At 39.6% G+C, this 13,756-nt stretch overlaps 1 protein-coding gene across 4 annotated transcripts in view; it reads right to left on the reverse strand.

Annotated features, from left to right (window-relative positions):
• Window positions 1-13,756, reverse strand: part of mob2a (MOB kinase activator 2a) — a 98,478-nt gene that overhangs the window by 12,674 nt on the left and 72,048 nt on the right. Inside the window, exon 1 of one of the 4 annotated variants that reach the window (XM_061970033.2) lies at window positions 6,883-7,047. The exons of the other annotated variants lie outside the window; for them this stretch is intronic. Coding sequence (XP_061826017.1) covers window positions 6,883-6,989 — 107 coding nt within the window. The 5' untranslated portion in view covers window positions 6,990-7,047. Of the gene's footprint in view, window positions 1-6,882; window positions 7,048-13,756 lie in introns of those variants that run through there. 4 annotated transcript variants of the gene reach the window in all.

Raw genomic sequence — 13,756 nt, forward strand, 5'->3', positions numbered from 1 at the left:
AAGTATTAGCTTAATATTACATTTATCATTAGGTTGCAGTAAGACATAGAACAGTGGTTCTCCGTTTGGCTGCGGAACCTACCATCACCCCGAAAAATTGAATATTTCAAGAATGTATTTATTATATCAAAAATAAGAAACATTTCCTGAACCTTTAATTTGTATCTTTGTCTTAAACTCCTGAAATGAAATAACTTGCACAATATTCAAACTTATTGAGATGCACGAGTAAGAACGGCTTGATAATGTACAAATTGCAACTGCAAATCTGTTGTCATTGTTTACTTAAGAGTCATTCAAAAGACTTGATTCATCCGCCAATGTCACATCTCTACCAGGCAAAGACCTGTGACCCACCAGTTGAATATCAGTCTTTTAGAACCACACTGCATCATACTGAGAAGTACCTTAACAGCTTGCATAATGGTTAAATAATAGGGATCGATGTTTTACTCATTCATCATACTGCCGGCTTAGTCAGTCAAGGTTTCTTTAAAAAGGAGAAATGTTTTTCAGTTTTCTCAATGAAGTTACCAATGCATATCATAATTTGGGCTTGCCTGTGCTTTTGAACCAACACCCTGATGATTACTTTGTCACATGCTCAGATCACCTGTTTCTCTCCTGTTTGCAGATTCAACTATGGGACACATGAGAGACATTTCTAGCACTAAACCTTTTTTCTGCCCCTCTCTTTCACTCAAGCTCTGCCCTGGAAGGCCCCTGTGTTGACAAAAACTAGTAAAGGGGGCATTACAACCAAAAGAGAGATATTCAGGATGGATACAGTGAAGGAATGAGAGCAGATGGAGTGAAACTAATAATCGACACAAGCAAGGCTGATATCCATGGGAACTAATAAACACTTGGAAAACATGACATGACTGCAGAACACGAGGTCTCTTGGCAAAATGTAGTTCAGGGCTCCTCACCAGGAAGCGTTTTCCCTCCATTGCACCACAGCAAATAAGGAAAAGCATGTCAACAGGAGGACATTTACTCAGATGCCAGAGCTTCATCCATAGATACCATAACTCTCACAACTTTTTAAAGACTTTGCTAAGGTCCTTAACTTCTGTTGGTCCTATTGCCTACCGCCCACTCCTTTCCTTCAGAAAACATTCAGTTTCACAAAGCTATCTCCTGCCTCTGTAATTTCATCATTTTCAACACCTTCTACTCGTCTAGCATATTTTTGTGTGGTGAGGGAAGGTGCACTTGCTAATGTTTTGGATTTCACCTCTTTGTATTACTTTACTTTGAATCAAATTACAAACATTTACCTATTTTCTACAAAGACACAAACTGCTGGTTGGGTGATAATCATTTTGGGGTCTACAGAGGACACTGGCAAAAATCCAAGGCAGGTGACATTGCAGGCTATGTTAATGACAAGCAACTTTACTATTTATGTCATGCCCTTTAAATTTCTTATTTGAAGGTCTCCCCCTTCTTCTCTCGTCACCTGACTAAACAGCCCATTGTTCAGAGTCACGGCCTTGGGCCTCATTCCTGCCCTTTCTTTTCATCTGTGCTTGCCCTTTGCCTTCATCTTTTAGCTGTTAACTGACATTAATGTCACTCTTTGACCTGTAATCTCGCTCACCTTGTTTTGAATAATTGCAATTGCCTCTTCAGACATTCCTACTTTTTCTGTTTTTGCGTCTTTCTTACCACTGCGTAAAAAAAAAAAAAGAATACTAAAACGGGGATACGGACAGTTTCATATGATTCTTGTGGCTTTATGTTCTGTCATGTGAAAGGGCTTCAGCAGAGCAAAGAGCTTCATCCATAGATACCATAACTCTCACAACTTTTTACAGACTTTGCTAATAAGGTCCTTAGCTTCTGTTGGTCCTATTACATACCCCCCCACTCCTTCTTTCCTTCAGAAAACATTCAGTTTCACAAAGCTATTTCCTGCTTCTGTAATTTCATCATTTTCAACACCTTCTACTCGACTAGCATATTTTTGTGTGGTGAGGGAAGGTGCATTTATGGAGCTACTAGTTTATTTTAGGATAAATAAAACTTCCTCAATGCCAGAATTCCGCTCCTCATACGTGCATGTCTATCTTCGTTGAACACACATAGCTCATTTGTTCTTGGTAAGTCAACTCTTTGCCATAAAAGGCAGCAGATGCTTCATTCGCCGAACCAGATCAGGGCAGGCCACAGGGCCGAGACCAGCGCTGGGCACATGTGGGACAAGCTGCCACAGACTGTCTGGCAATAGAAACATATACAGGCTCTCAAGTAAAGAAAACCTGGTCCGACCCCTTACAAGCCCACTTAGAGCCGTGTGAAAATCACATGTGCAAAAATGATTGTATTTTTTCTAAAACAGTGGAGAAGAGGAAGCAGGCATGCTGGTGTTTATCTGTAATAAACATAATAAGGAAATAGGGTTGTATAGTCGGGTGACATGGAGGTCATCGCTGCAGAGCTGTGGAATGACTGACCTGGCAGCTGTTCAACTCCATCTGTTAACCACTGTCTTTTTGCCTCCTTTTTCACTTTCCCCAGAAGCAGCAAGACCACCGGTACACCCTACCCCCCAGCCATCTTCACACACTTGCACACCCCCACACGCACTTACAGTATGTTTACATGTTGAAAAGTGAACATTTCTTCATGCCGTTAAACTGACTTGAAACAATACATCAGTATGCTAGGCATACTGATGTATTGTTTTGGTGCATGCTAGGCACCAAAACGCATGCACACAAATTGCTTGTCCTACTGGATGAGAACAGTCTAATGAGATTGGTAAATTAAAACTTTTGGAAAACAATGCAACTTTGACAAACACCTTTTTGCAGCAGATTCGATTCTTAAAAAAACATCAGACCACTTCCCCTCATATAGAAAATCCTTGATTGACTGCGTGGGTTCCCTCCGGGTACTCCGGCTTCCTCCCACCTCCAAAGACATGCACCTGGGGATAGATTGATTGGCAACACTAAATTGGCCCTAGTGTGTGAATGTGAGTGTGAATATTGTCTATCTGTGTTGGCCCTACGATGAGGTGGCGACTTGTCCAGGGTGTACACCGCCTTCTGCCCGATTGTAGCTGAGATAGGCTCCAGCGCCCCCCGCGACCCCGAAGGGAATAAGTGGTAGAAAATGGATGGATGGATGGATGATTAGAGCTTTTGAAGTTGATCCAGAAAATCTTTGACACGTACTGTATGTGACTTTATGGCTTTATTTAGAACTGTGTTATTCATTTAGTGAGGTAAACATATAAATATGTTACGTTGACATTGAACACAAAGTAAAAATAATAATGAAGGTAGAAGTCCGCCAACCCCGGTCCTTAGCTTTCCGAAAACGTGGCCTCAGTAATACTTGTAGATGAACACGTTGCTGGACAAACATTAAAAGCACAAACACAACTAAGGCAAACCTTCAAACAATGGCTACTTAAAACAAATTTAAAATAGTGATCCTGTGTAACATATATGTGTTCTTCAACACAAACTGTTTTACAGATGATGGAAATGTTATGAGGTCTACTTTCATGCACATTCTCCAGCTTCTGTTTAAAACCGCTCCTGATACTATACAACACAAGTAGTTAAAACTAAAAAAGCAGTAGCCCGCCTAAACTGTTACATGTATATGCACGGACTCTGTCACACAAATATACACTTGTGCCACTTTGCATACATGTTCCAACAAGCAAACCACAATTGCTTCACTATCGCCTGCCCTCTTACTTTTCACGACCAACCCAGCTGGCCACAACAGCTGTGGTGCATACGTTACAAACAAGTAGCATTACAAGAGACCTCGAGAAATGAAAGAGTCCTAAATGTTAAGGAGTTTGTGCACAAAAGTAGCCCACTGTGCACAGGACACACCTTTCACAAACAAAACAAAACAAAACTTGAAGCAGATATAGTGTTGTTGCACAGCTTCTACACACATCCCAATACTTTTGTCTATTTGGTGTTATCTGGGTTTTGACCCATGCGCAATACATGACCTATGGACGGTACGGCACAAACCAAACCAATTAGGGGACAGTGGTTGGTAATGAATCCACATTACAGGCCATCAGTAGAAAATTACTTTAGGTACCTCCTCTAAAACACTATAACTGACAATAAAAAACTGACAATTAAATCATCCTCTTACACACTAGTTGCTAAAATAATTATATAACCTTAGGACAATCTTCTAATAAGTTCCAAGAATGAGCCAATCAGAAGTAGTTGCTTTGTCTTCTCCGACAAGGATGGGTACTGAATTTGGTTGTTTTATTTAGATAACGACCAAATTCCATCTGTGCGACTGAGAACCGATTCACGTTAAATCAAACTGCATGGACTACCTCTACTGTAGATAATTTTGCAATTTTCCATGCAGCAACAGAAAAGCGCTCAAAAAGCAAGGCTCCACTTTTAAAGCAAGCTTAATGCAAATGTATACTCGTTTTGCCATATACAGTACATGTTACTGATTATTTCAACACCTCCAAATTTGGCAATCAAATCAAACAACTGGTGCGTAATAAATACAATACTTACAAGCAAAAACGTTTTAGGGCTCAACAAAGGACAAGATTGGCACATTCAACTTAATGGCAAAGACTAATTCCTGGCTATAGCGTAACACTGAGGACAAACTGAAATGAGTGCATACTTGCAAATGAGACACACAAAAAGCAAAGATAAAACAACTGGGCAACAGAGTTATCATTATCAGCTCAATGTTGAATGAAAAAAATACTTATAGACGCAGGTAATTGGAATTGTTACCCTATTAGTTTAATTGTAAAAGGCACCCATCCCTACTACACTACCAACTTCACAGAATTCAGGCTGATATTTACAGGACATCACTCAAATATTTTCCTATAAGAGTATATGTGAGTGATGTCAGTCAGGAGGATCCATTTACTACATGCCAATCCTCCAGATCTATTTTGGAATACAAATTAAAAAGACAAGACTGTTATCTTTCCTGAAACATACGCAAGCAGATGAGAACAGCGTTAGAGCTAAAAAGCCAAACCACAGCAGCCATTACGGGGATACAATGAGATCGAGCAAGTACGTTTAATGCCTGTGCAAGGTTCTGTAGGTCTGCCAAAGTTGCTTCCGCAGTCCCAAAATGACTTTTTTATGAATACCTCATCCCTTTTTGTTCTGCTGGTACAAGATAAGCAGCAAACCTAGAAGGCACAGCTGTCTCCACTTAATCAGCAGCAGCATCACCGGGGCATCAGCAGCACTGTAAATCAGTACATGAGAATTGTAGCCAAGGAGCAGGCCGAAACATGTGCACACACTGTTGTAATTCAACGACTACTGTCCCAGCAGCACACTGCCTAATGCCTCTTCCCCTTGTCATCCTGTGCTAAATCCAATTCAGAAGCTCACAGGCTTGCAGAATACCCCTGACATTACTATAATGGAGCCTCATCAACATCACAACGTGTGACAGGAAGGGGGGTGCACTGAGAGATAAGACTGAGATTGTCCGGCAAAGTTGGAGGAAGGTTAGCTTGGACATTAACTTGACAATACAGTAGGTTACTGATACAAGTGAAATGAGATCTGTCAAACAGAAATGTTGCTGAATCGAACAGTGAAAGTAAAGATGAATCTCATAGCCAAGTATAAAAACATTCTAAAACAGTTCCAGCAATTCCCATTGCTTCTTGTTGCTGAATCGAACAGTGAAAGTAAAGATGAATCTCGTAGCCAAGTATCAAAACATTCTAAAACAGTTCCAGCAGTTCCCATTGCTTCTTGAGTGAATTAAGTAGTGTTTTAAAAATTAATAACTCAATGCCAAAAACCTCTCAGCAAAAGAAGAAACGGGTTAATAGAGGAGCTGTTAACGGCACTACATACGCCTCGTGAAATCCCAAACTATGCATCCTTGTTAACTTTGATGAAGTGTTTGTGTCCAGTCTTTGCGGGAGATTGCAAATTATTAGGACCAATAAAAAAGGGGAAAATAAATATAGGTGTGGGAAGCAGCAGACATCTGTTATGAGTTCGATAAGAGCGTGTGTAGTCTCCCACTGTATTGCTTCTCACAACAGGTTTGGAGGTCTGTAGCCTCCAGCCTGCTGTTTGCATAGCCACCTGTGCATAATAGGTAGGAGGAAACTTTACCAAATCATTAACAAGCAAAGCTGGTGTCCAGAGGAACACATGACTATGCATGTCTTCTTTACATGACACAACCAGGCTAATAAATACACATGTGCAAACTTGCTATTGGCTTAATTTGCACATGTGGGGATTAATGGGAGTATTTTGTTTGTGTCACTAGGATGAGACACAAAGCCACTATTGGCACACCTATCTGGTTATACATTCCAAGGAAGTCAGACTTTGGTCTATGAAATCATTCATTAATCCATCAATTTTTACACATAACATGTAGGTCAAGTGGAGAAATGTAACCAATTAAATGTAACATGGTCACTAATACCAGAATATGCAGCACACAGGCTTCCATACAATTACATGTATTTACATCAACAACTTTATAGAAACCCACTGCTGCATCTTACATATTAGATGTGCATATGTTTCATGCCATAAAACAGTGATTTTTGTCACGTTGAGTATCTGCATTGAAACGTGCACACAGTTAAACATTTATAACAAAGTATTGTCTATATCAAATTAAGGCAGCGAATTGAAGACTACAAATCCGGATGGAGCAGCTGCGAGATGAATACTTGTGGAATTGCACACCCCTGTGTTGCTTTTCATGCTCTAACATTTACATTATAACGTTCAGCCCTAAATTGAAGACGACGCAGTAGGAAAATACCTCTAATGTCCGACACGTCTTAAGTCCAGTGAACGCAGCAGCGTGTACTGAGACATTATAAGCAGGCTTTTTTTTTACCTTAGAACTTTGCCGACCGCTTGAAGCACCATTTTGCAACTTAGTCCGTTTTTAGAGTTTCTCATGTCCGTTTTATCCACAGAAAAAGAGGAATAATCGCCGACCATTGCTCATATCAAAAGATAGCCAGCTCCTCTCCGTCTATATTCCGTTGAAAGTCAGTGGAATCTACCAAGACAACTTCTCAGAAGACCTACGCGACAAACCCCGCCCCTGGTGACTTTTTGTCCAATCACAGAAGGGCGAAGTACGAGTTGGGCGGGCAGTGGTGACGTCAATGCCTGCCCACGTGGAAGTCGTTCACGCATTGAGTGCGGTTACATTAACACGCCTGTTTTTTAATGCGCCGATAACCGCGAATGCCCTGCCAACATTGTAAAGCATAAGACATCCATGCAACATATTTGAAAGCATTGCTGCTAATAAAATGTATTCGGTGTCACTATTGCACCTGATGGTAATAAAAGGTACATAATTGTCACTGTGCAGTGACATTCCCGCCCACGCTGTGAGCAGTCAGGCGTGTTCAAGCACGTTAACGCTACAAACATAAAAAACACCTAACAATGTTTAAATGAATGAACAAATTGGTTTGAAAGAAGGCAAGATTGTTTAATGAATATCTGCCATGCCACCATTGTTTGATTTCAAATTTGTGGGACTTACGGGATCCAAAATACACAAAAACAGGCACCAATAGGTAAAAAAAAAAAAAAGGCAGTTTTGTGCAATAGTCCCCTTTAAGAGTAATTTTAAAAGACTTTTCGAGACAGAAAATTGATTTTGGGGTACAGACTTATTTTTTCTGTGTCACCTCTACTTGTGTTTTTGATGTTCTCAAAAGATAGATAGACCAGTCCATAATCCATCTTTGTTTTTCTTAATGCATTTAGCAATAAAGATAAATAGCTGAGTCCATTGCACATTTGGGCTTTCTTGGGACCGGACTGAACACGGCCCACAGGTTTTACTCCGATCATTTAAGCCCCGTTTACACAAGTTTAGGATACTAAGGTTATCCAGGGTAAATCACACCTAACCTTATCCGTGTCCACACACAACAATGCCACCGTTTAAAACCCCCGCTCCCCTCCATCCACCAGCGGAACACGACCTAGTACGCATGCGCGGAAAAAAATAAAATAAAAATACAAATAATAATAATAATTAAATCCACCTGAGCGTCCATCTGCTCCAAGCTCTCCAGTTATATGCGCCGATCCATTACCGAGCACCAACGTGGGATTAATGGCAGCTTTCAATCTTTAAAATAATTTTTGAAAAATCAATGTTGTTGTAGTTAACTTTGTGGCGAGTTTTGTCCGTTTTACAAAATTTTAAGCCACAAATCATATGGGATATTAACTTCGCCTAACGTCTATTTTTTTTTAATACACACACACACACAGAGCACCCACTGGCAGAAATGTAGATCGGCGCCTATGTCTCCAGTAGAGGACTTTACTTCACTGTGAAGTTGTTATTTAAAAGAGCTACATTGTAAATCGTTTGCTGTGCATTTTACATTTGTTTGCTGTGTTTTGTGTGCAAGTTTTTATATTAAAATGTATTTTTTTACTTGGCAAACTCATCACGCGGGCCAGATAAAACCTGTTCGTGGGCCGGGCCGTACGTTTGACACCCCTGCACTACACTAACTTAATGTAATTTTTTAAGTGGGAAAACCAAAATTTTTATTAAAATTTTACTGCTTCTCATGTAACAGAAATGTATATCAATAAAGACATTCACAACTTTTTATTACCAAGTATACAAAAAACTGTATTTAACACATGCGATTAATCACAAAAAATTTAGCATTTTGTTTAAAAGCAGATTAATCACACAATTTATTTTGACCGCAAATCTGCGCTGCTTTACTTTAAACACGTACAGTATGGTTACCTGAGAAGTTGCTCTATGGTCAGTTTTCAGGTCAATGCATATACTCCAATGCAAAAATGAGTGATGAGACGCTGACTGGTGTGCTTGGTGGCAGGTTTCACTTGAAAATACACTTCAATGAGCCGTTTTGAGCAAATAAATGACTAGTTGTAAGCAAGTTAAACATTAAAAAAAAAAGTTCCTGTATGACATTCGGACAATAAAATGGAATTTGGGTCAAAATATTGGAGTCTTTTTAAATTATTTAAGTTAATTGCCATTAATCAAATTTTAAAAGTGTGATTAATCTGATTAAAAAAACTATTGACACCACTAGGAATTATATGAACATACATAACCAGAACCTATGTATACAAATCATTTCAGACTGCAATAGTCCAGGCTTACACGCTTTTAAAATTAGTATTAGTTCTTCTTTACTTGACTAATGTAGTGTATTCCCTCACATTTCCCTCACTGTCTTCAATGTTATATTACTTTTTATACAATCTCCTTGCCTTCCTTTCTTTTCAACAGTGTTTTTGTCTGACTACCCCTTTAAACAAACTTGTGAAATGGCACAGCTGCAAAAGTAAAAGGAAAAGCGGACCAGCACATAGACGCACAAATCTTTGGGATCACGCGAGCTATGTGCATATAATGTATGTGGGTGGTACAACAAGTTGAGAGGAAGATAAGATCTTGAGGAGCAGGGATGCTTGTATGTGCATGCAATATTGCAATTTAAAGTGTGTGTTTGCAGACATGCCAGTTGAGAATAATTACTTTTGGACCCTCTGAGGCACTGCTTGTTTGTGTTTAAAAGCCCCTATGTGATCCAATTAAACTATCTGAAATAATCAAAGGGACAGTGGGACTGACAGGCGCCTTGTGGCACAGTCAGGCTGCATAAGTGACTCCCTTCCTGCTTACCAGATTGGGAAAGGGTGGAGGGCTCATTGGTGGGAGGGAATGGCGTACACCAGGGCAGGGTACTGACTTTTCCCTTGGTGCTAAATATAGCATCCGCCCACATGGTCTAACCCATAAAGAATACAGAAAACAGCACAGTGAGAGAGAGGGAGAAAAGGAGAGTGTGTACTGAATGGGTGATTTTCAAATTTGTATGGAAATATGACTAAATTAGAATATGTATTTATTTTCTACCACTTCTCCTTTGAGTTGGATGGGTACACTTTGGACTGGTCGCCAGTCAATCAGTGGCCATGCAAGGCACAACTAGACCAACAACTATTCACACTCACATTTATGAACAATTCAGAGTCTCCAGTTAACTGAACATGCAGGTTTTTGTCCTTTGACTAAATGGGGCTACTGGAAAAACTAACAAAAACAGCTGTTTGGCCTTTAAAAATTAAAAACATAATATAAAATAGAGAACAGTTTATTACCTTTATCCCTGCATAAAGTTAGAGAAAAGTGACGTACTTCCTCAGTGTAGCTACGCGCGATTACTTATTCTTCTTAGTGAGTGTCGAATTTACAAACCACACTGCAAATGTCAAAAATGTGTTTTTAGATAATTTATGGAAGCACGTCTCATAAGTGTTACATCAGTGTTTCCAATAGATTAAATTGTTTGTGGCAGACCGCCACAAATACATTTGGACCACAACAAATACAAAACCCAAAACCAGTGAAGTCGGCACGTTGTGTAAATCGTAAATAAACAGAATACAATTATTTGCAAATCCTTTTCAACCTTTATTCAATTGAAAACACTGCAAAAACAAGATACTTAACATTCAAACTGGTAAACTTTGTTATTTTTTGCAAATTCTAGCTCATTTGGTATTTGATGCCTGCAACATGTTTCCAAAAAGCTTGCACAGGTGGCAAAAAAGACTGAGAAAGTTGAGGAATGCTCATCAAACACTTATTTGGAACATACCACAGGTGAACAGGCTAATTGGAACAGGTGGGTGCCATGATTGGGTATAAAAGCAGCTTCCACGAAATGCTCAGTCATTCACAAACAAGGATGGGGCGAGGGTCACCACTTTGTGAACAAATGCGTGAGCAAATTGTTGAACAGTTTAAGAACAACATTTCTCAACGAACTATTGCAAGGAATTAAGGGATTTCACCATCTACGGTCCATATTATCATCAAAAGGTTCAGAGAATCTGGAGAAATCACTGCACGTAAGCGGCAAGGCCGAAAACCAACATTGAATGCCTGTGACCGTCGATCCCTCAGTTACTGCATCAAAAACTGACATCAGTATGTAAAGGATATCCCCACAACATATGTTGCCATCAAAGCAACATCTTTTTCATGGACGCCCCTGCTTATTTCAGCAAGACAATGCCAAGCCACATTCTGCACGTGTTACAACAGCGTGGCTTTGTAGTAAAAGATTGCGGGTACTAGACTGGACTGCCTGTAGTCCAAACCTGTCTCCCTTTGAAAATGTGTGGTGCATTATGAAGCATAAAATACGACAATTGAGACCCCGGACTGTTGAACAACTTCAGCTGTACATCAAGCAAGAATGGGACAGAATTTCACCTGAAACGCTTCAAAAATTGGTGTCTTCAGTTCCCAAACGTTTACTGAGTGTTACAACAGCGTGGCTTTGTAGTAAAAGAGTGCGGGTACCAGACTGGCCTGCCTGTAGTCCAAATCTGTCTCCCATTGAAAATGTGTGGCGCATTATGAAGAGTAAAATACGACAACGGAGACCCCGGACTGTTGAACAACTTAAGCTGTACATCAAGCAAGAATGGGAAATAATTCCACCTGAAAAGCTTCAAAAATTGGTGTCTTCAGTTCCCAAACGTTTACTGAGTGTTGTTAAAAGGAAAGATGATGCAACACAGTGGTAAGAATGCCCCTCTGGCAACTTTTTTGTTGCTACCATCAAATTCTAAGTTAATGATTATTTGCAAAAAAAATTAAGTTTCTCAGTTCGAATATTAAATATCTTGTCTTTGCAGTGTATTCAATTGAATATAAAAGGATTTGCAAATCATTGTATTTTGTTTTTATTTACGATTTACACAACGTGCCAACTTCACTGATTTTGGGTTTTGCACTTATGCATTGTAATTCTTCTTCAAATTCCTACACGGTAGGACAGAGGGGAAAATTGTTGGCAAGAATTGTTTCTTGTGTCATGCATTTACTAGGTAATCAAATACAAGCTGTGATTAAACATGACATGACATCTGCAAAAGCCCAGTAAATGTGTGCGTTACCACTGCTTTGAAAGTGGTGAGAGTGTGTAGACAAGCCTTTGGTTAGCAAGAGTCATGGCTCGCTGTAGTGCTAACAAGACAGAGGAAAAAAACTTTTGTGGTTTGGCTATACTTTGGCTTAATGTCAAAATACGTAAAGCAGGGGTGCCCAAATATATTTGCAGACCGTAGATCATCTTGGAAAAATGGGAGCAAAAAGGCATAGTGTGACAAAAAATGCGAAAATGTCAATACTAATAATAATAGAAAGATGTCCTTTTACATGAACATTTTTTAGGCTTAAAAAAATGTCTGCACACGCGTCGGCCCCTGTGATGAAGTGACGACTTGTCCAGGGTGAACCCTGCCTTCTGCTTGAAAGGGATGTGTGGATGCACACGTGTCATGGCCAGTTACGCAAATTAGACTATTTGAAACTGCACATGTCCTATATTACCGGTATGTCAAATTGTGTTTAATTACATGAAGCAAGTGTTTGTATTTTACTCTTGCGCTACCCGCCTATAAGGATGCTGGCATTGGCGTCAGGGTTTGTTGATGAACAATCTGTATCTACATCAGATGTTTTATAATGGGTAGTTTTACTGTTAACCCTCAATGCCACTTCATATGTTGTGTCTTTCTCATTTTACATTTTTCCCTTTGACGAAGGTTTGTCATTTGTTTCTTCTTATTTCAAGGAGAGTTTTGTTTTTGTTTAAAAAGGTAACATAAAAAGGTAATATATCCCCTAACCTGTACATTGTCAGGTTCAGGCTAAAAGAAGAGGTGGCGACATGAATGGTGCTATTGAGCTCCACAACTTGGACCCCTGGGCAAAGGCTTATGCAACATCTGACGTGGATGGAAAGTAACAGCCACATTCCATTGTGAGACACTTCTTCTTTCTCTGCCAATGTTACATAGTTACCTTTTTCCCCCAGTGCAGCCAATACATGACACCACACAACTTGGCCACCTACTATAGCCAGACGTTATATTGCATGTATATGCATCTTCAAAAAGAAAAGCATGCAGTGTTTACCTCATACAGTTTTCTATTTGTGGCGGCCTGCCACAGGTACATTTGGACCGCCACAAATAAGTTAGACTACCTATTAAGAATTCTCTATGATTATACAGATGCTTTTATACTGATAGTGTCATGCGCTTCCTCTCTAGCTTATGTTACGATCGCCGCTTTCTATCGGTGGAGAAGTCATTGCCGATGTTAGCTTTCTAACGCTTTAAGATACATATTTAAAGGTTTAATGGCTTCTTCTCAGTGTGTGTGTGATGTTTTATTTATCCTGTGATACCAATATAGTCAGAATTACAGCTGTGTTTATTCAGTAAATATGCTAAAAAATGTGCAGTTAAGGCCAACCTGAATATGCTGAGTTAAGACTATAGTTCGACACTGACAATACGCAAGTATATTTGCTGCCATTATTCATAGTACATTCACTTAATGTTAGTGCTGTCAAATGATGAGATGCTATTTTTATCAAGTCCGAATTTGCCTCAGGTTTATGCAAATGCTGATGCACGCAAAAGCAGCAGTAATAACTGCTCAGCCAAACAGATAGCACAATGAAAACAAAGACAGGAGTGGAAAAAGAAATGCTAGCAATTCAAATCATTACTGCGTTGACGTCAGAACGCCACAGTTAAGAGGCATGTGTTGAAATGAATACGCTGTGGTGGAATGTCAAAAACCCATGGTAAAAAACCTTTTTCTTATCCAGTGAGGAAATACTTGACACCAAATATTTAAAACACACGAAAAG

The sequence above is a fragment of the Nerophis lumbriciformis genome, linkage group LG10 (genome assembly GCF_033978685.3).
Source record: "Nerophis lumbriciformis linkage group LG10, RoL_Nlum_v2.1, whole genome shotgun sequence".
Taxonomy (NCBI): Eukaryota; Metazoa; Chordata; class Actinopteri; order Syngnathiformes; family Syngnathidae; genus Nerophis; species Nerophis lumbriciformis.